Source organism: Ramularia collo-cygni (genome assembly GCF_900074925.1).
Source record: "Ramularia collo-cygni strain URUG2 genome assembly, contig: RCC_scaffold02, whole genome shotgun sequence".
Classification (NCBI taxonomy): Eukaryota; Fungi; Ascomycota; class Dothideomycetes; order Mycosphaerellales; family Mycosphaerellaceae; genus Ramularia; species Ramularia collo-cygni.
Genome location: NW_019716256.1, coordinates 1,331,078 through 1,355,180, shown reverse-complemented (window position 1 = coordinate 1,355,180; position 24,103 = coordinate 1,331,078). Strand labels below are relative to the sequence as shown.

Here is a 24,103-nt window from a genome sequence, read left to right as displayed (position 1 = left end):
CATCTGTCGCCGTGTGATTGTTTTCCATCCGCGTGGGCAACACGCCATGGACCAATGCCGAAGTTCATTGCTTGCAAACAAGGTACTTTAAAAGGTGCAATGCCTCTCCTTCGTCTTTCCTCTGTCACAGCATTCCCTCTTCAGGCACATCATGGCATCTTCGGTACTTGCGGCAGGAGCATTGCTCTTCGCTGGGTTGTCAACTGCCGCTCAATATGAAGAATACATTCTAGCTCCCGCCTCGCGAACCATTCTCCCTGCCTCGATCTACAAAGTCAACGGTACAGTCGACAACGCAGATGTTCTTCTGCATAACACTGTCGGCAGTGCGACCTTCACAGACTCATCTTCAGTCACGCTGGACTTTGGAAAGAACATCGGTGGCATCGTCACCTTTCAAGTCAGTAGCACCGATAGCAACCAGTACATCGGCCTTGCCTACACGGAGAGTTCACTCTGGATCAGTGGAGAGGGCAGTGATGCTACTGCGGATGCTGGTCTAGATGAGATCTTGTGGTTCGCACCATCAGGTCCTGGCAACTATACTGTTGCGCCGGAACACGAACGTGGTGGCTTCAGGTATCTCAGCCTCATCCACAACACGACAGGTAATGTCAATGTGGAGCAGGTCTCTGTGCATTTCACGGCAATGCCACACTATGCAGGCGACACACTTCGAGACTATACTGGCTACTTTCATTGCAACGACGAGCTCATCAATCGCGTGTGGTATGCTGGGGCGTATACCAACCAACTTTGCACCGTAAGCATGTACATACAGGCCGTCGATACAGCGCTGACACGGCGATAGATTGATCCACAGACCGGCGATTCGCTCGTGCATTTCGGTGAGATTACCTCCAACATGACCGGCGATCTGACTCCTCCAAACACTTGGTACAACAATGCCACCATAACGAATGGTACATCCGCTTTAACTGATGGGGCTAAACGTGATCGTTTGGTCTGGGCTGGAGATATGGCCATTGCAGTTCCTGCCATTGCCGTTTCCTACAACGACATGATCTCTGTGGGGAATTCTCTGGACTCGCTCTTCAATAACCAAAATCCACTCACAGGCCAGCTGCCATATGCGGGCACTCCATTTCCCAGTTACATCTACTCGGCGACTTACCATCTCTACACGCTGATCGGAGTGGCCGACTATTACCTTTACGCTGATGCCCTTCCTTATTTGGAGGACAAGTGGCCCGCTTGGAAGAAAGCCCTCAACTTCTCGCTATCCTTCATTGACGAGAGCGGTATGATGAACGTAACGAGTCCCTCAGACTGGCTCAGATTTGGAATGGGCGGCCACAACATCGAAGCTAATAGCATTTTGTACTACWCAATCTATCAGGGAGTAATGCTTGGGAAAGTCGTCGGCGAGGACCGATCTCTTCTCGACTCATGGACAGCTGCAGCCGAAGGCATCAAAGACTCTGCCAACAGGCTGTTGTGGAACGATACTGCTGGGCTCTTTCACGACAACGAAACGACAACTCTCATGCCACAGGACGGGAATTGTTGGGCTGTACTCTCCAATATCACTGACTCACCGGAGAAGAACTCTCGCATCAGCGAAGGCCTAGCCTCTCGCTGGGGCTCATACGGAGCACCCGCTCCTGAAGCGGGAGATGCCGTGTCACCTTTCATCTCCGGGTTCGAACTGCAGGCCCATCTTCTCGCCGGTAATCCCAAGACCGCGATAGATTTAATCCGTCTTCAATGGGGATTCATGCTCGACGACCCAAGGATGACAAACTCCACCTTCATCGAGGGCTACTCTTTCGATGGGAGGCTACACTACGCTCCTTACACCAACGATCCTCGCGTCAGTCACGCTCACGGGTGGGCAACTGGCCCAACATCGACCTTGACGTTCTACATTGGTGGCATCCATCTGTTGAGCGCAGGTGGCCAGACTTGGGAGCTGAGTCCTCGACTTGGAAATCTCACCTCGGTGGATACCGGTTTTGAGACTTCACTGGGAAGCTTTGCTTCGCAGGTCAATGCTTCAGAGAGTGGCGCTATCACCGCCTTTGTGTTCACAACGCCAGAGGGTACCTCGGGGAGTGTAAGCTTACCTGGCGTCCGTGGTACGCTGCGTAGCTCGAATGCGAGTTCTGTTGCTTTGGTTGATGGTATGGCGAGCGACGTACAGGGAGGCACGTGGACGCTCGTGCTGGCTGGGAATGGCGTTGGTGATGGAAGTCCAGAGCAGTACACTGGGAGTGGTTATCTCTCGAAGACGGTATCGGTCTGGGCTTTCATGGCTGCCATTTTGGCTCTCGTATGGTAGTCGTGAGCAGACTGGTTTTGTCCGGTTGGTATAAGATCAAATGACGAGACATTGACCAGGGGTGTGATGTTATCACTCGAATTCGATATACCAATTATTGATCTAAGTCGCACATTTCACCGCTCACATAAGCGTGTCGACGTAGGTTCTAAGTATTGTTGATTAACAGCAAACACTGAGGTTGAGTCTTGATTGGAAGCTCATCATGCACGCTTCTGGACGTATGCCACTACCCCAACCCTAACCCTAGAGCCATGGCAAATCTGGTCGGTCACTCAAAGGCACACCTAGCAGCCCAGAACGAACTGTCTCTCGAATATTATGCCTGATCGGACGATCAATCTGTCCCAACTGATCTTTGGATGCGTTGGCAGATAACATGTGAAAAGTGGGCGGAGATGAAGACGACAACGATGTCATGCCAAAACTAGCTAGGCGAAATCTAATCGCAGCGGCCAGGTCCATCTCTCTCTCCATCACCCTCCATTTCCCATCAGCGCGTGCAGTTCACTTTGAGCTCAATCGCGACCATGCGACAACAATGACTCACGGTGACAGACTTCTGCAGAGCGTGATCCACCGACTGCTCTCTCCTGGCGCTGCAATACCACGAACACAACACGAAATGTTCTCCACACAACACCGGCCATTCGAAGGTCTGCTCGATCTCCAGAAAGGATGGCCCTCAGCTCGACTTTGCGCTCGCAAGCAGATATGCAATGGCGTCGAAGATGTCTTAGCCGAAGGAAACGACATGACACCAATACTAGGATATGGACCTAGCCAAGGATATGCACCGCTGCGTAACGAGATAGCAAAGTGGCTCTCAGATGTATACGCACTCTCTGCAGAACCGACGGAAGCATCGCGAATTTGTGTCACGAATGGAGCTTCGGCATCTCTGGCGAATGTTGTCTTGAAATTTACCGATCCTTCATATACACGCCGGGTATTCATGGTCGAGCCGACGTACTTCCTGGCATGTCCAATCTTTGAAGACTGTGGCTTCCGCGGAAGGCTACAAGGCGTCCCAGAAGGTAGCCAGGATGGGATTGATCTCGACTTTCTCCTGAATGAGCTCAGCAAGACCGAAAGTGAAAGTGGTTGGCCGGATCAGCCTGCTACAAAGACCGGCGTGAGTTATCCTCACGTCTACAAGTATGTCCTTTACTGCACGACGACCTTTGCAAATCCGAGTGCGAAAACCATGCCGCCGGACGTGCGTGAGCGCTTGGTGGAGATAGCTCGAGCATTTGATATCTTGCTCATCTCTGACGATGTATACGACTTTCTGAGCTGGCCAGCAAGTGACAGCCTAGTAGAAGATTCGATGGACTTCCTACCAGCCAGGCTCGTTGATATTGATAGATCACTGCCAGGAACCACTCCTTACGGCAATGCGATTAGCAATGGTTCATTCTCCAAGATTGTCGGACCAGGCATCCGGGTAGGATGGGTTGAGGCTCAGCCCGATTTGGTCATGCAACTTGCTCAGATGTAGGTGTTCTGTGTGATATGAGCATGATGGTATCGCGGCTGATGAGATGCAGAGGATCAAGTCGTTCCGGCGGCAACCCAGCACACTTTGCGTCAACCATAGTAGAACACATGCTACGTACCGGCAGTCTACAATCGCACATTAGCGACGTGGCGATACCAGAGTATCACATGCGCTACTACGTTTATATGAAAGCAGTTGAAGAGCTTTTGATCCCACTTGGCTATGTTGATGAGGCACCAAAGCACACCTCGGGTATCGCCGGTGGATTTTTCAGCTATCTACGTACTCCTCGGATCTTTGCAGAGAATAGGGTGTATGCGAGGGATCTGGCCGCCATCGCTCTACGGGACTACAATCTACGGGTTGCATTTGGTCACATGTTTGTCATAGCCGGCGATGCCGGAAGTCTCCAGCGTGCGGAGCTGAAAGATGGCTTTGGATACTGTATTCGTCTCTGCTGGGCCTGGATGGAGACTGGTGAAATACTGGAAGCCCTTAACAGACTTGCGGACTGCTCGAAGACCATCCGGGCAAAGCTTGAAATAGGAGAGGATGTAACTGCAGGTTTGTCACCGAAAGCATATTTGGATATTAACTCCTAGCGGTAAGTGTGTACAAAGTAGTCCTAGACCTCATCATTGCGAAACCGTGACCTAACAGGGAGCTCGCTGCATGTCGTTTGTTCTCCAACACGGAAGGGCATAGCCTCCTCCTCCCTCCCTTGATCCTGAACTTCAAGCTAATACGAGCAATAGCGGAAATCCACGCCGCAAATGCGCTTCATCAATGTCGCTTCCATCTAAAACTTCCCGTTCCAGGTGGCGATTTGAGCCTCGTTCTCATGCCTCTCCATGCTGCGATCTAGAACATCCGTCAAGATATCAAAGAGATCTCGCATAGTTCTGCGGCCTGTTCCAAATCGCACAACGTGCTTGTAGAAGTCCCCACTATCCGCAAAAACCCACACGGCGATGTCGAAGGGCTTGCGGTCGGTGGTCATGTTCATGCAGCTMCAGGTCTGGTCGGGCGGATGGAGCTTGTTCTTACCCATGTATCCAATGAACTGGCCACTCTTGTGGTTGGCTCTGGCCTTCGCGTGCGTTTTCCATATCTGAAGCCCAAGCTTATCGCTTGGGGTTTCAGAACGCGCAGAACCGTCGGGAGAAAGCTTAATGCGGCAGCTATAGTCTAGGACGAACTGGAGCTCCGGTACTTGCTTGTTGCCGTTGGCCTGCTTTCCACCTCCATTCGCGAGCATAACGAAGCTGAATGGACCAAGGACAAAATGCTGGCGCCGAAGTCTCTCTGCGAGTGGAGAGAAGGATGTGTGTAAGAGATGGTCGAGAGAATCATAAATTGTTTCGCCTTCCGGGGTKAAGGGGGGCAAGGGCTTGAGTGCCGCCTCGAGCCGCAAGTCTTGTAAGGACCTCGAGCCCATGATGTTGTTGTGGAATTCGTGATTGACCAGCTGTAGTTTGAACAGCTCCAGCGGAGGCACGACTTCGAGGATAGCTTCAAGTAATTCTGGAATGCAGAAGACCCTTTGAACTGAAGAGGACTGACCCGTGACAGTCGGTGTCGATGTAGCTTGTGTGAGGCCTGACAAGAGACCATTCGCGAGATTGCTGCCCATATTCCTAGTAGCGCGAGGTGGATTGAGCTTGCGCTTTTTGCTGATACTGTGCATTTTGTTGGCGTTTGAGAAGAAATAGAAGGCAAATACATGTAACGTTTGAGAAGAAATAGAAGGCAAATAACAAACGCGGATTTGAGTCGGTGGCTACCTCCTTCTCATGCGCACCTTCCGAGACTTGCGCCTGCCTATCTACATTCGTAGGGCAAGCAAGAACCCTCTGACAAGCCAAGGAACCCCTTGACTAGCGCGTTCAGGGATCTGAGTAGGAGATAGGTCGGTGGATGGGAAGCTGATTCATCATTTCGTCCTAGACGTTTGCTTCTGTCCTTGGTCTTTGGCCCAACTCTCTTCAACTCGAGAACAAGTCTTCATTGGCTTACAGATGAGCAGGATTGGTATTCAGTAGCAAGCAGCACCTGTGTCTCAAGACAAATCAGTGTTCTAAATTCTCGCTGTAAGGCGAGCAGCCGCCAAGGCCGAGAGGGTGATCGCTGAGCGCATTCACATGCTAAAAGCGTTGGCCGTCCAAGATACGAGTCGCACCGCCGCATCGCCAGCTACTTAAATCCGCTCTCATCAATCACCATCCCTCCTCCGCTTCCAAACAACGCACACCCTATTGACTGATTCCGGTCGACCCTTGAATCCACATCATCACACGCTACCTCGAGCAGACCTCCAAGATACAGATCAATTCAGAATATGACATCCTCAAGCAGCAACTGGGCTGCTCCGCCGTCGGCCGCCAACAGAGTCTTCGCCATGCCCGAGCTTCTTCAGCACATCATGTCCAACCTCGAAGTGGCGGATATCTTCAGGTCTCAGCGAGTGAACCGAGCTTTCAACGACATCTTCACCATCGCTCCATCACTTCTACGCATCATGGGCGTCAGAAAAAACCTTCAGACCGTTGCTCCACCAGACCACGTCGAGACATTTGGACCGCTCATCAACGGCCTGAAGTCGAAGAAGCTTCTTATCCGACCATTTGAGTTCAGGAGAGTAGTGACCAAGAAGAGCATGAACATGCAGAAGATGGTGTTCTATCTCAGCACAGGAATGGCGAAGTTTGCAAAAGACTGGGGCACTATCATGGGCTATGCAGGGCGATCGGGTAAAGACTATCCGGCCGACCAGTCTTGGAGTAAGATTGTCATCGCGACAACTACATTTGTCCTCTGCGTGGTGGTCCATGTTGAAGACGGTTCGATGAATGGGAAATACTACAGGTCTCGGTACAAAACTCATCCAGGGCCCTTTACGCTGGGCCAACTATTTGAGCTACTCAGATCTGTCCGGGACATGAGCATTGAGGAACACCAGAAGATCTTGCAAGACACTGCGATCGTGGCGAATATTGCTTCTTGATCATCGAGGCAAAATGCTTCATCGACAAGGCTTACGATTTCATGGAATCGCTTGTTGTGCTATTGAGCAAGCATGCGGCTGACATAGTAAGCTCGAGGAGCCATCTATGCGCTTCTACGCTATGTCTGGCCCTTTCGTCTGGGCGGCTCTCCTCACAGAATCTGGGTTTGTCGTATTGAGTGCAGCGCTGCTTAGCATATCGGTCTAGAACTTCGGCGAGATCGCGAAGTATACCTAGGCATCTAGTACACCTCTCCTCCTTTCTGCAAAATTTGTGTATAGATGAACCAACAGTCTTACATAGGAATTCATCATTTGTCTCCTTTTTCACTCCTCGACCTCCGCCCTTTTTAGAAACAGGCAAGAGAATTCGCTCCGATCTATCTACCTAAAGTAAAAAGACGTAATGAAGAGAAGCCTACAGTCCGCATTTACTTTGGAGGAAAATAGGCTCGCATTGGCACACCACTCGAGCTCTGCGCACAATTTAGATCTCGGCTTGATTGTGCCATCCGCAAGCGCTTTTGGCTAAGGTTTCCCGTAGCTGTAGCTGACCGTAGTGCAGGCTGATAGAATCGTGTCTCTTGGAGTTTCGCGAAGTAAACCATGCAAAATGACGAACTCTCGAACGTACCTGCCTAACGGCCACCATAGAGTAGGTAGGTACGTTCGGAAGTCGCACCTACTCAAGGAAACCATGAAGCGACTGAAAGGAGAAAAAGCGAGCGGTGATATTGTGACATTGTACGCGCTTTCAGAAAATGTCCAAGATGCTTCGATTGGCAAAGTAACKAKACGTGCTCTATGACATCTGCTTCGCATCATCAGCACCCCTGCCACACGGAGGCTCTTTCATGTGACAACGCTTGGGAAACCTTATTCCRACCAACAGGTATCCACTTTGGTATGTTCTGTGGACATTCAACGTCAACTCATTTACAGCGCCAGATCACAAGTCAGAACAGTGTGATGTAAGATCAGGCTTACATCATGGTAACATACACACTGAGTCAGGCCCGATATCAACACGCTGCTCGCGGTCGTCGCTTGAACATTTGGAGGGTCCCCCGGACTTTGTGCCAATTGAAGCTGAAATCAAAATGACGGTACTATGCCTACTGCTGTAGGTACTTCGTCCTCCGAAGCGGACTTGGAAAACGCCACAAGTGACAGGCGATCATGGCTCGAAGCTTGCGGCTAGAGGAGAACACCTTGAGATCGGGTGTAGACCACTTGTGCGAATGCTCGCCAGTATTCACTCATACTACTCTGACAAGCTTGCCAGAGCAGGATCATAGGAATGGCGCTCACGGCATCGAGATACGCTGAGCCTCAGAACTTTGTCTTCTCGGACCTTCGTGCATTTAACGAACAGCAGAAGGACATCAATAGAAGGTCTCGTCACCTAGATCGTCGGGCGAATGAATTTTGAGCCGGATCAGCCATCGGACTGGGTTGAGCATCCCGATATCATCTCTGTTAGCTGGTAGAACGCGAGGAGCACATCGGAAACCGAGTGCAGCAAAGTACAAACGAAGTCTTCAAGTGGCCAAGCCATGAGCAAACTCATGCCACCAGATCCTTCGCGACATGGAGTGTAGAATCGCAACGAAGCACGGCAAAGAAAAAGGTGACGCGGCGGCCAGAATCGAGACTTGGTATGGGACTTGGTGTGCATTGGAGACCCGCTCCAGCGCAGCTAGAGACCAGATTGATGACGGGCTCCTCAGAGATTGGCGCACGATGCTTGCCATCACAATCGCGTGACAGAAGATAAGAGCTCCTCGATCTTGGAGTCCCGCATTCAGCCATAATGACGATTGCGAGAGAGCACTTGTGCTGCCCCAAAAATGCAGCCATTGACGACAACCTCCCCCATTGGGCCATGCGATGCTTTGCAACAACCCTGCCAGCTTGGCGGTGAACGTTCTGCTTGGCGGTGCAACGGGGGGATCGTGACCTGCAAACGACTGCGCGGGGTGAAAATGTCGTCGCCAAAGCCCCGCGGAGCAGAGTTTGACCATGAGCCTATGAGGTGACTCGCATGTCATTCCGCAGCGAACTGCTCGTCCTTTGGCCAGGACATCTCAATGCCGATGAGGACACCTGCCGTTGCTCCCGCAGACATGTGTTTGATGGACGATGGTGGAGAGTTAGGTCGGCTGCGGCGCGTGAGCAATACTTTACAGAGTGAGGGACAAATCGAGATGCTGGTACCGTCGGCTTGCGCGATTTTATCAGGGGGCTTCTAATTGGCTGGGTCTGGGCGAGGGGAGACTGTGCTGTACTTCCCTTTAGGTCATTTCCAGGTACAACCTGTTGGAGGCTTGAGCATCACTTGATCACTTGGGATTGACACTTGCTGACCTGCTTTCTTCTTTGTGTCACCACTCATCCACCTCCCGTTTTCAGTCAGCCTTCATCCTTATTCTCGAATACAAACTCAACACTCTGGTGTGTACCAAACCCCAACAAATGTAAGCCCGACCAGCACGGCGATCTCTGCTCAGAGTCTGCATGCCGCCAAAACAGGCGCGTGCATTGAGTGAATTTCGGGCATTTAGGCCTCAATGGCGGTGTGCTGCAGCTGGGACGGTATGGATGGAAAGGCCTTGCAACCGTCTTGGAAGCTCCAACCGTAGTTTTGCTGCCCTCGCTTTGCCCTCGCAATTCCGCTGTATAGCTTTTGCAATTGGCGGGAACACGCCCACTAACAAGATCCTGCAGTCTTCAGTCTTCAGCACCTCGACTCGACCCTTGACAGCATGTCTACACCACACATTCCGCCTCGCCCGCAGCGGAGTCAAGCCAAAAACGAGACGCCATTGATTCCGCCTCGTCCGATTCGCAACACGGATCCCTCTCCCGATCGCGGCACTCGATCGCCTTTGAACTTCCCGCCCACTTCTTTGGGAAGCAAACCCCAGGTCCGCAGGGGACGCACGAGCGAAGAGCTGCCCCGCCGTCCACCAAGCGTGAGCTTGCCAGATATTGGTCATGAGGGCGATGAATACTCCAGCTTTGATCAGCTTCCCGCAGAAGCACATGGAGTATCTGGCGACGCAGCGCAGACTACGAATGTCTCGGTCGATTTGCCAATGCACCAGCCGCGTGCCTCGGTGCCTCAATCAACCGCGAAGAGGCAGATTCATACCGTGACGAGTACCGATTCAACGCAGGCCGCAGCGGCAGGCATTGGACGCGCTAGACCTGCGGACGATGTCCATAAGCTACCTCCCCAGGATGGTACATCTTCGCCCATGCGTCGTGTGGCCAGTAATGAGCCCCGTCGTCCACCATCAATCGACCAGAGCCTCCGTGCCAAGGCCAGCTTCAACCGCTCCTCGACAAGCCTGCAGCCGCTGGAGCGCACTACCTCCCGTCCGGGTAGCGTTCATGGAGGAGATGACCACGAGCATGGCATTCCGGAGATTGGACAGCAGATCCCGCTAAATCGCTGGGCTGGTGACGCTCAGGCTCCCTCACCTGCGACTGCCATGTCTCAWCATGCTCCGGGCATTGGATTCTTCAACGACGGTTCGAACAAGAACCACCACAGGAAAAAGAGCTCCAGGCACGAGTATGGCCCACCCGACAGCTATGGTATACGTCATGATCAAGATCACCAGGATCAGTTTGAGCAGGAGTGGATCAGGAAACACCCTCAAGAAGCAGTCAAGGAGGGTTACCACCACCAGCATCTTCCCAAGCCTGAGACTGCGTTGAGCGATGATCAGCTGAACAGGCTGATCCATGGCGATTTCTCTGGTAGGTTTCATGCAGTCACTTTCACGCTACCCTACTGACAATTTGAAAGACGCTGCAGCACCGGGAACGCCCGACGAAGACGATGCCTTTGAGGCCACCGAAGAGTACAACTCTCGCGTGGGAACGCCGCAGAACGCCGACGCCAATGAGCGGAAGAAAAGAGCCTCCAGCAGCGAGTCTGCGGCCGCTCGCGGCAAAGTTGGCTTTTTCGCGGACAAGAATCGCCTCCGCCCAGAAGACGCCATGGACGACGAGCCGCATGCATCTCCAAGACGACGCAGTAAAGCTCTACGCGGTGATACTGATGACGAGCACGAGCACGAAAACACCGATGGGACACCAATCTTGGCTTCTGACGAGATTGTAAAACGGCCAAGCAGCGCTTTCATGCACGCGGCTGTAGATTTTGAGCCTCATCCGGACGATTTCTACGACAGCGATCACGGTCACTCGGGACGCCGGAACAGCAGTCGCCCGTCTAGCAGACCCAGTAGCGTGCATGGAGCAGCGGCTGTGAACTACACCGGTGGATCTTTGCACCGATACGCCTCGCACGAGGAGCAGCATCATGCCGGCGTTGGCACTCCACTGGAGGAAATCGAGGAGTACGAGCCATTGTTCCCCGAGGATGAAGAGGAGGGCGATGTGCGCAAGAAGGTGTTGAAGAAGAGGCCCGATCTGGCCCATCATCATTTCCCGAGTCAAGATGTTTGGGAAGATACACCTGCCTCGCTGCATTATTCAACCACCGTTTCTACTCCTGATTTGGAACGTCAGCAGCCTGAGCCTGAGCCTGTCGATTCGTCAAAACCATCAACATCAACCTTCGAGACCCCGGAGCAGGAAGCAAAACGCATCAATCAGAACCCGCATGATATGCTCAGCGACAGTAAGACCTTCATGAAGCCGCAGTTCAAGGCTGTGCATGATTTGCATCATGAGAGACCTGGGGCCCACCGTTTCCCCAGTTCTGATGTGTGGGAGGACACACCCGAGAGCGTACGATTAGAAACGACCGTTGCTGGTCCTCAGGAAGACGAGGTTATCAGTCCTACAGATGATCGACCGGCAGTGCCATCGCGCCCGCAGCGACAAAGCAGGCTTGGACAGGAGGTGAGCTCCTCTGAAGCCGAACATGGCCATGAAAGATCACCCGAAAAGGCCAAACCGGCTATCCCTGCGCGCCCTGCCCGTATGAGTCAATCTGAGCAGAGACGCTCGATCGACGAGACTGTTACATCTCCACCTGCGCCCAAGGCCAAACCAGCAGTACCTGCCAGGCCTGCCGGGGAGAAGCTCTCTTCTATCAAGGCAGGGTTCATGAACGACCTCAACAACCGTCTCAAGCTCGGACCTCAAGGTCCACCACCCAAGGCGGCAGAGCCTGAAGTCCAGGAGGAAGCGGAGAGAGTGCCGCTCACCGACGCACGCAAGGGTCGCGCCAAGGGTCCACCAAGACGCAAGCCTGCCGCCGCTCCTGTATCTGACAGAAAATCCTCCTTGACATTCGCCATGTCGCCTCTGATCACAGTCTGGACTATTGACGAAGAGGATGAAATTCATGTCCACGACAAGGAGAATAAGGAGCCTCAGACCACAGTCCACGAACTCGAGAAGACTCTTTCTTCAAATGGCCTTGAAAATACCGATGCTGCGGCTCCACCCATGTCTCCTCTCTCCCCACAGGAGCTTGCCACTACAATCAGTAACTCCGACACACCTGGCACTGCTGCTGGTGAGCACCTTGGTTCTCAGGCGGAGCTTGAAGCCGCTCTTGCTGCTGCTGGCGCAGGACCCGCGAAGTATGAGGGGCGCGATGAGGCTGTACAGACAGGAGAGACTACTATGAAGACTACACAGCCTGATGGATCGCAAGAGAAGCAAACCGCTTACCTAGGCGGCGCAGCGCCTGACGAGGGCGATGTTATCGTCAAGCAGGCGGATGAGCTGACGACTTCCTAGTCGAAGTTCAAGAATGGTACATATGTAATTGTTGGGAATGTTGGCGTACCCGGTGTTGGAAAGACAAAAGCAAAGCTGTGTCGATTTTGAGAAGTCGTAGGTAGGGCGTGCTACCACAATGGCACTAGACGCTCCTTTTAGCTAAGTGGGTACATTTCCTGTTGGTCTTTGCTGATGAATGATGTACCGTCCATGCTCGATTGTTTGAAATTGTTCCCATCGATTTTTGTGGTCAGGTGATCTGGCGGTCTTGAATTTGGCATGTGTTGCATTGATGTGAAGCTTCACTTTGACACCGTCAGATAAAGTTCTGTTGATGTTGAGTATTGTGACCTCTTTGCTTTACTTCACTGCATCGACCACAAACGCGACCTCACCTCAAGCTCGGATTCTCTCTCAACATCACCACTTGCAGGCAACATTATCGACGTGCACTGAAGCGATCACTCTCATCATCACTCTCACCATTACTCTCATCATCACTCTCATCATCACTCTCATCATCACTCTCATCATCACTCTCAAAACCAGACACCCAACGCCGTCGAAACATCATTTTCAACGTCCGCCACACACACTTCGAAACATACTCTCAACGTGACTCTCGACAGTCGACACCTCCCTCAGCACCACACAACATCTCAAGCATCACACACAAACTCTCAACAATTGCTCGACTCACACACTCTCCAACTCAAGACACTCTCACAAACAACACTCTCTCAACACCACCCTCAAATCAACCACGATGCCTCCATCCAAGCGCCAAGCAGCCAGTGGAGATGCATTTCGCGGCAGTCAGGTGAGTTACCCGTAGATCTCACAAGTCACAGACGCTGACGACGTGTCACAGAAGCGAGCCAAGGTCATCATTGTGAGCGACCGAGTCACACGCTCGGCGTCCCGAAACAGTACCATGGCGGCCGTCTTTCTCACTACCGAGCTCYTCGAGAATATCTTGAAGTACCTGCCGATGAGGGACCTACTACTGGCCCAACGAGTTTCGCGCAAATGGAAGGACGTCATCACCAAGAGCACCACACTTCAACAGATGCTGTTCCTTGCTCCGACGAAAGCTGAGTTCTGCTGGCTATACGATGACAAACTCCACCTTCCCTTTCGCAAATGGCCAAAAATAGTTGATTGTGACTACATCGTGCCTGACACGCCGCCACAGGGCATCCGTTCCCAAAGCCTCCTGCAAAACGGCCAGATCAATCCGTTGGTCTTCGAGATCTCCAGTTTGACCGCGGTTGATGACGGGACAGAATACGGAGGAGGAACGTTACTCGAGCTACGAAAGTGTTTTGGCACCCCTGCCTTGAAGCATCCCGAAGCTTCGTGGCGCAAAATGTATATCTCACAGCCGCCGATCAAAGAGGGCAAATTTTGGGGCTTTAGAGAACCATCGTTCCAACAAGGCGTTGCGGACGAGTTTGAATGGACAATGACCGGCGAAACGCACCTCAAATGCGGGGAGTTTGTTGAGACAGGGGGCAGAGTCGAAGAGTGCGATGTGATTGAAATCTTGCCAAACTTGGTGGCGTATCCGAGCGAGCGCGAATTACCGATGATGCTGGCGGAGCAGGACTTTATGGTCAGCTAAGGCCAACGGTGTGACAACACATGAATTGATGGGTACTTGGTGCTTTGTGGGACCGGGATACGGTAGCTGTTGATGTGAGACACTCCCTGGCTATTAGCCTGATTCAAACACCCCCATATCATACTTTACCAATGCCACATGCACTTGTAATTGAGAATCCTGCTTCCCAGCCGATCGTACTCCAGCGGTGATATCCAACTATCGTTCGTCATCCTCAACTTCCCGAATACACTCCCGCCCTTCCACGCAATGACCGAGGGATCCAGATCTCTCGGGGGTGGGGCCACAAGAATCTCCTTTGGATACTGTGGCATGGCAGCACGTAGCTGCAGTTCKAGATAACTCTGCAGATTAGGAGTTTTGGAGCCGCCGCCGATGAGCATGATACTGCCAAGGAAGTCGCGCTTCTTGCGCTCATCACCATTAGCGGCATTGTCGATGGAAACCAGAATCGCGCCATGCAAGTTCATAACAGGCACGGTGCGTTCGGCAATCTCAATGTCGTACGATGGCTGAGAGGAAGCGTTGCCCATTTCCTGGTCTTCGCCAGCCTCGCCGTTGGGAAGAGGTGTGCCGGAGTCTTCTGGAGGAGGCGATCCGGCGACTGATGAACGTGGCGTAGCATCGTTATCGCCGTTGACGTGACCTGGAATTGGAAGTAGTCGCGGCTTACTTGGGGTAGCTGTGACAGCAGTAGATGGTGCTGAAAGTGGGGTGCCGGGGTGTACGTTTGGCTTGCTCGGGGGCTCCACCACGGCGGACGGCATGTGACGATGAACGTGTTCGTAGACTTGTTTCTGAGCGGCCGACATGGGATCATTTGGTGTTCCGTCATACAAGTCTACAGACCGGCCGATTAGCTTGCGGCGTCCTGCGAGCTTCTCGGAGTTGTCGAAGATCTCGGGTTTGAAGAAGCCCTGTACGTCGTTAGTGCTGCAACTAATGAGACTAGAGACGGAAGATCTTACCTGCGGCGCCAAGTACCCTTCATCGTATATCTTGAATTGGTATTTGCGAGTTTCCTGTCCGTGGGCACGGAGATGGAAGTCGTGCAGCTGGACAGTAATGTTGTCATCGTGCAAGGACGTGAATTTCGCCTTTAGCTCTTCGGCCAAGAGGAAGTCGTGTCGACGCATGAGGTTAAACTCGCTGTAGTTGAAATGATCGTAGAGCATCATCTTCACAAATGTCTGTGTCACATCGTAGCCGCCAAACTTGAGATTCACCCGAGACTCCTCGAAGCACATGCCGTCTTCGATGCAGCACACTGTCGTCTTCTGAGCGCCAACATCAACGATACACGCCGTGCTGAACCCTGCGCCAAATGTTGCAGCCAAGGACTCCTGCATGAAAGATATTCGCGCAAAGCCAAAGTCTCGAATGAGCTCTTGCAGGATCGTTGCAACTAGTGTCTTTTCGTAAAGATCTGGAATGAGAAACACGCAGCTGTACTGGCTCCAGTCCTTCTTGTGTGGCAATTCGAGCTCGTTTTTGATACTTTCCTCGATGATGAGGAAGAAGTCTCGGAGTAATGTGGTTCGACTGGTGTAGTCTCTCTCATTCAGCCAGCCATAACGCACAGGCCAACTTAAGCGATATTTAGGCTTGGAGTTTTCSGGGATGCGAAGCGCGGCAGCTCCAACAATGTAGTTTGGAGCGTTCGCAGGATTTGCTGGCAGCTCAGTCCAGTCGACCCGCAGAGGGTCATTGTGTTCCGAGATGATATCTGGTTGTGTAGTGCTGTTCCATTTCGTGACCAGCTCGCGTGAATTGGGCAGCACACGGCGTTTGTTCTGTCTTCTGTTGGACTTGAAAGCAGTCGCCATACTGTCGTATTCTTTTGAAAACTGCAAAAGGTCAGCAGTCTGAGTTTGGAATCGAACACGTGAGCTGATACCTCTTCACCAAACCACTCCTCCGATGGTGCATCCTCGTCCAGTTTCACACGTTTTGGTMCAGGCTCTGAATCCTCAGCTTCTGTTTTATCAGCTCTCCTCGCAATGACCATAGGCACAGTCTTCGGCAAAGCATCTGTGGCAAGCCCAAGTCGCAAATTCTGACTTCCAACATGAATGATGATGGTCTTCGATCCATAGTTTTCGCCGTCCACATCATCCATGGCAACATCCTCATCCATGTCAGGGTCGACATCTGGATACGGGCCTTCTTGGCCATTTTGAGCTCGTGCGCGATCCAAGTCAACAGCAGCCTTTTTGCGGCGGTCGAGTCTCTCTTCCTGCTGTAGTCGAAGTGCAAGAACTTGGTCATCACGTTTGAGAAATTCGCTGTTTGTCTTCAAAGTCAGTGGTTGCTACGAAGTCAGGTGGGAGTCAAGTTGCATGGTCTCGCGCAGTGTGGGGCAGAGGATGGAAAGGTCAGTCGTGGTACCTCTTGACATATTGCACATTGAGAGCATATACGACCTTTTTGCCCTTTCTTAGCCCGTCGAGAATTTGCCGGGCCACCATGACCAAATATCGCAGCGGAGTCAAAAGGAAGCAACGCGAAGAATGTAGGGAAATCAAAAGACGCAAGACGTGTTCGGGATGAGCTCACGTGTAGTAGTTTTTCTGATTGATCATCTGCACCATAGGCCAGTTTGAGAATTGCAACGAATTGTCGGTGCGTTGCAGGCCTATGAGATGATCAGCATGTGTATGGCATGCACGATGCCTTTCCCGGATGGAAAGGGAGGATAGAATGGCTGAAGAATCTTGTCTCGGATGGCGATGTCAGAAACAGATTTGGCGCCACGCATACCTTCTYCGCGCAAAAGCGCACGTCCTGATTTCTTTCCGACCATATTGACTCGCTTGTGGTAATGTTCGAGACAATGAACATGCGACCGGCCGTGGATGTTCTTTGTGAGGCGCACTTGTCAAACACGTGAATGATCGATGTCAGTATCAAATTGAGCCTCCTGGTTCAGAATGACGCTCGCAAGGGTCAGCAACAAGTTAAGTGAAACGGCAATCCCTATGGTGGATGATCATTGATGGCCAGCATCGTGTGAAGTTGGAGAAAGCAAGGACCATTTTTGATTCCTGAGGCATCCACGCGGGGCGCTCCTTCCACAGCTGAACGCAACTTCCGACAACTGAGTCTAACTTAACCAAACATCAAACATCATCTACTGCACATCCTTTCAACGAACCTCGCTAATACCAGCAGCCAACATGTCGGGTAAGTCACTGCACCCCTCGCGTGCCCAATATATTGGCGACTAACGGAGCATCTTCCAGACTTCGAGAACATCGCGAGTATGTACTGGACCACATGGCAGCCCACGACGCCTATCTAATGTCTCTGCAGAGCAGTTCGTGGAGTTCTACTACAAGACCTTCGATGCCGACCGCTCCCAGCTCAGTGCCCTCTACGTATGCGACTCTTGCGACAACAGCCACGACGGTCACAAAGCACTAATGTACCCCGCAGCAACCCGACTCTATGCTCACATTTGAGTCTTCAGCATGTCAGGGCCAGGTCCAGATTGTAGAGAAGCTGCAAGGTCTACCATTCCAGAAGGTTGAGCACCAGGTTTCCACCCTCGATGCGCAGCCTAGCAACACAACCGGCGGAATCTTGGTCATTGTGAGCGGTGCTCTGTTGGTGAGTATGCTCTTGATATGTTTGAGAGAAGGTGTTGAGATCTGACATACGGCTATCACCTAGGTCGAGGAAGAGAGACGGCCAATGAGCTATGTGCAGACATTCCAGCTCTTGCCCAATGGTAGTGGCAGCTACTACATCTTCAACGACGTCTTCCGACTGGTCTACCCGGCTGCATGATGGAAGAGGAATCGCAGAGGGCGTGCTGGCAAGAGATGCAGATACCATGACTTGATGATAGCCGGAGGCATGTTCGTGATGCCGAGCGCGGAATTTTGGGGTTCCATGCGCGAGAGATCAAACGGTGGCGGTCAGCAAAAGCTGCGAAAGACAAATCACCTTTCTCTCGGACAAGACTGCTGCCGAAGCAGATGACAAGTGTAAGGAGTGCAGTACAAGGACGAATCTTGATATTTCTCGCGCGCAATACCTCGTGTGCATATCACCAGATTACAGCTTCCACGACACAACCAGAAGAGTGGCATACCGATCATTTCTTCACCCACATTCATGGTAAGCCACAGCGGTCGTTGCGCGAAAAGGCGCCCCGCAGAATGGCAGACATGGGCGGTCTTCGAGCCCGAAGAAGCCCCAAAAGTAAACCATCAATGGAGATGTGTCATCTCGGATCACGCACCATGATCTCCCTTCAAGAGACAGGTTTAGTCGCATTCGAGATGGCGTGGCTGGTGGTTACCATCTGCTTCCTGCCCCCTATACATGTGCTGGCGACCTGGTAATCGAAGTCTTGCAAACACATGCCCTCCTATCGTGTCCATGTAGTATGCAGTTTTTCCGTTTCACATCGCTCCCGTCCGTTCGTGGCGCTCTCCAGGTCTTGAAATCTTGTGCAGACCTCGAAATATTTACTTTGTGCTTTCTGGCTCAAGACTGCTGGCAATTTTGGCCTTGTTTTGTGGAAGTTATTTCGTGATAATTAATTGCAAGCTCGAACAATTCTCACGTGGACCCCTTGGCCGTTGGAGACTCGTACCATGCCTTCTCTGGGCGTTGCGTCGCAAGCTGTTTACATCCGACTCACTCTAGGCAACCTCAGTTCTCGACTGCGCCTCGCACCATTGCCACCGGCATTCAGGTTGAATCGAACGTGAAAGTCATCTTTGCGTCCACCGCTGCTACGCAACCTCGAAACCCACCCCATTCGACGTCAGCGATTCCGAAGACAGCTTCAACAGCCAACCCTCCTGTCTGCGACCACGAACACGCCATACACACTTGAGCGTTAAATATCAAAGGGCTGGAGAGAGAGCTGCTAGATTCGCAATCATGACCATCGCAGACGAATTCAGGTCGCGGAACTTCAGTAGGTTGGGACAATAGCTTCAAGTTGGACATGCGCTGACAGGCACATTCTAGGCATTTACGGCCAATGGTATGCAGATTGACGCTGGATAAATCGCACCGAAATGGGAACAATCTAACGTGAACCCACAGGACCGGAATCCTCTGCGTACTCCTATGCTTCGCTCTGGGAATCGCCAACATCTTCCACTTCAACATTGTGATCCTCTTCAGTGTCATCTGCTTGTGAGGCATCCCAAAGGCAGAACGCGCCCGGCGTCCCCGCTAACCAGTTGCAACAGCATCTCTGCCTTTGTGATTATCTTCATTGAGATACCCATCCTCCTCCGAATCTGCCCAACATCGCMTGCATTCGATGGCTTCATCCGACGATTCGAGACCAACTACATGCGCGCCGGTATTTACTTCGCCATGTCTGCGATCCAGTGGATATCTATTGCCGCGCAAACGACATCGCTGATTGCAGTGGCCGTGGTACTGCTCATAGCTGCGTTCTTCTATGCGCTGGCAGGTTTCAAGGGCCAGGAGTTCCAGAGCAGTAAGACACTGGGTGGGCAAGGTGTCGCTCAGATGATTGTTTGAATAAGTGAATGAAGATGCGCGGCTGTCTGCAAACTGCGTGAAGGATGAGCAATAATTCAATGACTCGCATGGCTGGCCTGGCTTCGAATACCGTGCATGGGCGGCAGCTACGGACGTCGAGGCGCCCTACTACCTCCTAGGAGGCACGAATGATTACGCTGCACGTGAAATGAGCAAGACTACACTTTTATAATCATGAGCAGCTGTCTTGAGAGCATGCTTTGTATATCAAATTGTGTTACAACTACCTAGGAAGTAGAAAGCTTGGGAAGCTACCTTACCTCGTATTTGTTGTGATCGTCTTGCTAGCGCCCTGTCACATGAACCTGTTTAATCCACAACAATGGACCACACAACATCTTCTTCCCATCGGGATCACAATAGCACCAGGAAGCGATCGCGATCTCCTCACGACAGACGCCAAAGCGATGTAAAGCGCCACCGTTCGAGGTCGCCGCACCGCAAGCACCATCATCACCACCATCACCGTCATCGCGAATCTCAAGTCGTAGTGCGCCTGCCATTCAAGAGAGAGCCTCTGAAGAAGGACGATCTTGCGGATTACAAAGGGCTATTCTCCGAGTACCTAGATGTCCAAAAACAGATCTTCATTGACGATCTGACGGAAGATGAGGTCAAAGGCAGATGRAAGAGCTTTCTCGGGAAGTGGAATCGCAAGGAGCTTTCGGAGGGATGGTATGATCCTGAGATGAAAGCGAGGGCGGATGAACGATACCAGTCGCGACCCAAGGATACATTGCGCAAGCTTCCCACTCGGGATGTACCAAGAGAGGCAGCAACACAGTCAGTGCCAACTGGCGAGGATGAGGATGAGGAAGATGACGATGATGGCTATGGACCTGCTCTTCCCGGCCGCGAGCAACGCCTAGGACCTTCAATCCCCAGCATACAAGACCTACAGCATCGACAGGAAATGGTCAAAGAGGATCGATCTGCCCAGATCGCGGACCTTCGCTACGAGAGGAAACAGGATCGCAACGTACAAAAGGAAAGACTAGAAGAGCTTGCACCGCGTGCTGATCCTGGATCGAGGGAACGTCAGATGGAAAAGCGGCGTGAGACTACGGCTGCGAATCGTGCATTTGGAGATGCAAAGGAAGCAGGAACGGAGGAAGTTGGCGAGGGCGAACTCATGGGCGGCGATGATGGGATCAAGGCGAAGATCAAGGCTAATGAGAAGGTCAAGAACGAGAGAGAGATTCGGAAGGAGGAGACTCTGCGGGCGCGAGCTGCAGAGAGGGAGGAGAGGATGGCTGCACACCGGATGAAGGAAGACAAGACTATGGAGATGTTGAGGGGTTTAGCCAAGGAAAGGTTTGGTTGAATGAGTCCTATAGACCGATCTTGAGCGGAGGTTTGATATGGAAAATCCAGCACGGTGGAGAGCGCTGGTGTTGCAGGTTTCCACTGCCACCATCATCGTTGCTTGCTCTGCGTGGCTCTTCAATGCGCCGAACCACATTTGGCCTTCCTCGAAACATTTCTTTACGTCGGCTCTGCTTTGGCGAGCTTCGTCTATGGAAAGCAGGATTGCATGAGCAGTCGAAGTGCTTGCGCCTCGAAATATCTCAATGACGAAGACACGATTCAGCAATGCAACATGGTGATGTTTATTAGGAGCTCTTCACCTCTGACCGACCCGTGCAAACTGTTTTTCGGATGTCTAGTTTGGGATCCATGGACATCTTAGACTTCCCCTGTGCTGACTTCATGCTTTACCCTCCCACTACTAGGTACTTGTAATCAGTAGACTCCGTGGTTTTCCTCATTATCATTCGGATAAAGATTGATAATCATATACCAATATGGCCGAACCCGACTATATCTACCGTCGCGTCGGTCGAACCCCGTCTATTCTACTTCGCCGAGCACCTCGGATATCCACTCCAAGCCCCACACGCCTCACGACTCGCTGCTGGTGTTGACTTGCAACATACGTGATCGGCAAGGTTTCTCTTCTTACTACATGCCCAAGCTTATATCAGACATTATCTAATACCGATTTCTGATTCCCATGCCACTCTTGAGGGATATCTGAGCTGCGTCAAGTCGGCGGTCCGCATCGTGCAACACTGCCTCCTCACCGTCAGCGGCCCCAACAATGGCTTTAGGTAAGATCACTTGTTGCATGTGATATGGCGGAGTGCCGCTAATAAAAAGGTATAGTGGCAGCAGCTGCTGCTGCGGGAGCGGCGTATCTCAATGGCAAATATCAGCTTTCCCGAGACGTCCGCATGTTTCTCAAAGCGAAGAAGGCCGAGACAGTCTACACCAAAGCTGGTAATGTCCTAGGAGATTTCATCAGGCGGAATTCGACCTGACAGTGAACAGTTGAGAATGACAGAGTATCACCTTGGTACATACTTGCCGAGACATGTGCTCGTCAGCCAGATGTTCGAGCTATTTGGACCCGCGAAGCCAGCTACACGTTCCAGGAACTCCATGATCAAACAGCCCGCTATGCCCAATGGATGCTGGATCAAGGCGTCAAACCCGGCGACTTGGTTGCTATGTACCTGACAAACTCGGCGGAATTCATCATGATTATGTTTGCCACGCTCAGCATCGGTGCTGGGCCGGCCTTGATTAACTACAACTTGGAGGGCAAGGCTCTGATGCATTGTCTGGCGGTTTGTGAAAGCAAACTCATCATCGTCGACGACGACTCTGGTTGCCAACAACGACTTCAAGCGAGTGCTACAGAGATTGAAGCCGCTGGGATGAAGATAGTCACGCTCGATACCACGTTAAAACGACAAATTGCCTCGCGTAACGCGATCGTTCCACCGGACAGCCTTCGTAGTGGTATGACAGGCAAAATGCCATTCTGCTTAATCTACACATCGGGTGAGTTGAGAGAGTAGCAGGCATACAGGGTGGCTCGAAGGTGTTACTTGAGCTACGCTAGGTCTTCGTCCACATCAGATTAGCTCTAGAATTCGCTAATCCTTTGCTTTTCAGGTACGACTGGTCTGCCCAAGGGATGTCCATTTCTAATTGATCGTACCTGGCTCCTGGGATCCCACTTCGAACCGCCATTCAATAGCAAACCAGGGGTAGACTGCTGGTATTCTCCAATGCCGTTGTATCATGGAACAGGTATCATCACAACAGCCACAGCTCTTCTGGGAGGGGTTGGCTGTGCCATTGCGCCTAGATTCTCCGTCAAGAACTTCTGGCCCGATATCCATGACAGTGAAGCAACGATGTTTATTTATGTCGGTGAGACAGCTCGCTACCTTCTTGCTGCGCCTCCGCACCCCCTCGAACGAGACCACAAGCTCCGAGTAGCATATGGCAACGGACTGAGACCGGACGTGTGGTCAAAACTGCAGTCAAGATTCAACATTCCCGAGATCGCCGAGTTCTTCAACTCAAGCGAAGGCGTGTTCAGTCTGATTGTCTACTCTCGGAATCAGTACTTCAACAACTGCGTAGGGCACCACGGTCTCATCGGAAGGATGTTCTTCAAGAACAAGTACATCCCCGTTCGCGTGGACGCCGACACCGGAGACATCTGGAGAGATCCCAAAACAGGCTTCGCAGAACGCACGCCCTATGAAGTGGGTGGCGAGATGTTGGTTGCCGTTGAAAGCAAAGAGGAATTTGGCGGCTATTGGAGGAATCCAGAAGCCACCAACAAGAAATTCGCTACAAATGTCTTCAAGAAAGGAGATCTATACTACCGCAGCGGAGACGCCCTCCGAAGAAGTACAGATGGCCATTGGTACTTTATGGACCGGCTAGGCGATACATATCGCTGGAAGAGCGAAAATGTGTCGACGGCAGAAGTCGCAGAAGCAATGGGTCGTTTCCAGGGAGTCGCCGAAGCTAACGTCTACGGAGTGACTGTACCAGGTTATGAGGGCCGTGCGGGATGTGCTGCTCTGCATCTATCCGACCTTGCTTTGGCAGAGCAAGACGCTTGGCGCAAGGATATTTTGAAGCATTGCCGAGCAAACCTACCTCGCTATGCTGTGCCGGTGTTCTTGAGAGTGCAAAAGGCCAGCTCGCATATTCACAATCACAAGCAGAACAAAGTTGGCTTGAGGCAGGAAGGTGTTGATCCGGATAAGCTGGGTGTGCACGAGAAGGATGGTGGCAATGACTTGTTCTTCTGGGCACCGCCGGGTGCTGACGGATATGTGCCGTATGGAAGAGGAGACTGGGAAAATATTGCGAGTGGAAAGGCGAAGTTGTAGAGAGATGATTGGACTTTGAGAGCCCCGTCTTTTGGGAAAGTAGATGTAGATATTCCAATTCCGTCCAGCATGCTTGATACCTCTCCCTCTTGTCTTCATGCAAGGTTGAGACTACCATTTGTCGCGTTTCATCACTGTGTCCGAGACTGGATTCTTTGCTCATGTTCAGCATTGATCAAAAGATCGATTCCCTCCTCATGTGGCAATGAAGTGAAAKTATTAA

General features: G+C 51.9%; 11 protein-coding genes; 9 read left to right on the top strand and 2 right to left on the bottom strand.

Annotated features, from left to right (window-relative positions):
- Positions 1–151: 151 nt before the first annotated feature.
- Positions 152–2,302, top strand: RCC_02082 (related to alpha-L-rhamnosidase A; the record flags this gene model as incomplete). XM_023767365.1 has 2 exons in its annotated part: positions 152–763; positions 824–2,302. The coding sequence occupies 2 exons, from the start codon at positions 152–154 to the stop codon at positions 2,300–2,302; spliced, it is 2,091 nt and encodes a 696-aa protein (XP_023623133.1).
- A 418-nt stretch (positions 2,303–2,720) lies between these two features.
- Positions 2,721–4,405, top strand: RCC_02081 (related to aromatic amino acid aminotransferase and related proteins; the record flags this gene model as incomplete). XM_023767364.1 has 2 exons in its annotated part: positions 2,721–3,799; positions 3,853–4,405. The coding sequence occupies 2 exons, from the start codon at positions 2,721–2,723 to the stop codon at positions 4,403–4,405; spliced, it is 1,632 nt and encodes a 543-aa protein (XP_023623132.1).
- A 197-nt stretch (positions 4,406–4,602) lies between these two features.
- RCC_02080 (uncharacterized protein) lies at positions 4,603–5,490 on the bottom strand (the record flags this gene model as incomplete). The annotated part of the gene is made up of 1 exon (XM_023767363.1): positions 4,603–5,490. One exon carries the CDS (start codon positions 5,488–5,490, stop codon positions 4,603–4,605), a length of 888 nt encoding a protein of 295 aa, XP_023623131.1.
- A 651-nt stretch (positions 5,491–6,141) lies between these two features.
- RCC_02079 (uncharacterized protein) lies at positions 6,142–6,807 on the top strand (the record flags this gene model as incomplete). Its single annotated transcript, XM_023767362.1, has 1 exon — positions 6,142–6,807. One exon carries the CDS (start codon positions 6,142–6,144, stop codon positions 6,805–6,807), a length of 666 nt encoding a protein of 221 aa, XP_023623130.1.
- Positions 6,808–9,572: 2,765 nt separating this feature from the next.
- Positions 9,573–12,537, top strand: RCC_12136 (uncharacterized protein; the record flags this gene model as incomplete). XM_023767361.1 has 2 exons in its annotated part: positions 9,573–10,575; positions 10,625–12,537. 2 exons carry the CDS (start codon positions 9,573–9,575, stop codon positions 12,535–12,537), a joined length of 2,916 nt encoding a protein of 971 aa, XP_023623129.1.
- A 748-nt stretch (positions 12,538–13,285) lies between these two features.
- RCC_02077 (uncharacterized protein) lies at positions 13,286–14,143 on the top strand (the record flags this gene model as incomplete). XM_023767360.1 has 2 exons in its annotated part: positions 13,286–13,339; positions 13,391–14,143. The coding sequence occupies 2 exons, from the start codon at positions 13,286–13,288 to the stop codon at positions 14,141–14,143; spliced, it is 807 nt and encodes a 268-aa protein (XP_023623128.1).
- A 125-nt stretch (positions 14,144–14,268) lies between these two features.
- RCC_02076 (probable actin-related protein) lies at positions 14,269–16,946 on the bottom strand (the record flags this gene model as incomplete). XM_023767359.1 has 5 exons in its annotated part: positions 14,269–15,060; positions 15,112–15,990; positions 16,041–16,428; positions 16,700–16,778; positions 16,904–16,946. 5 exons carry the CDS (start codon positions 16,944–16,946, stop codon positions 14,269–14,271), a joined length of 2,181 nt encoding a protein of 726 aa, XP_023623127.1.
- Positions 16,947–17,319: 373 nt separating this feature from the next.
- On the top strand, positions 17,320–17,932 carry RCC_02075 (probable Nuclear transport factor 2; the record flags this gene model as incomplete). XM_023767358.1 has 5 exons in its annotated part: positions 17,320–17,326; positions 17,386–17,403; positions 17,456–17,520; positions 17,579–17,752; positions 17,816–17,932. The coding sequence occupies 5 exons, from the start codon at positions 17,320–17,322 to the stop codon at positions 17,930–17,932; spliced, it is 381 nt and encodes a 126-aa protein (XP_023623126.1).
- A 1,107-nt stretch (positions 17,933–19,039) lies between these two features.
- Positions 19,040–19,657, top strand: RCC_02074 (probable Golgi apparatus membrane protein TVP18; the record flags this gene model as incomplete). XM_023767357.1 has 4 exons in its annotated part: positions 19,040–19,076; positions 19,130–19,145; positions 19,208–19,300; positions 19,357–19,657. 4 exons carry the CDS (start codon positions 19,040–19,042, stop codon positions 19,655–19,657), a joined length of 447 nt encoding a protein of 148 aa, XP_023623125.1.
- A 343-nt stretch (positions 19,658–20,000) lies between these two features.
- Positions 20,001–21,002, top strand: RCC_02073 (related to RNA helicase HEL117; the record flags this gene model as incomplete). The annotated part of the gene is made up of 1 exon (XM_023767356.1): positions 20,001–21,002. The coding sequence occupies one exon, from the start codon at positions 20,001–20,003 to the stop codon at positions 21,000–21,002; it is 1,002 nt and encodes a 333-aa protein (XP_023623124.1).
- Positions 21,003–21,779: 777 nt separating this feature from the next.
- On the top strand, positions 21,780–23,880 carry RCC_02072 (related to very long-chain acyl-CoA synthetase/fatty acid transporter; the record flags this gene model as incomplete). XM_023767355.1 has 4 exons in its annotated part: positions 21,780–21,789; positions 21,845–21,958; positions 22,010–22,525; positions 22,640–23,880. 4 exons carry the CDS (start codon positions 21,780–21,782, stop codon positions 23,878–23,880), a joined length of 1,881 nt encoding a protein of 626 aa, XP_023623123.1.
- Positions 23,881–24,103: the final 223 nt, after the last annotated feature.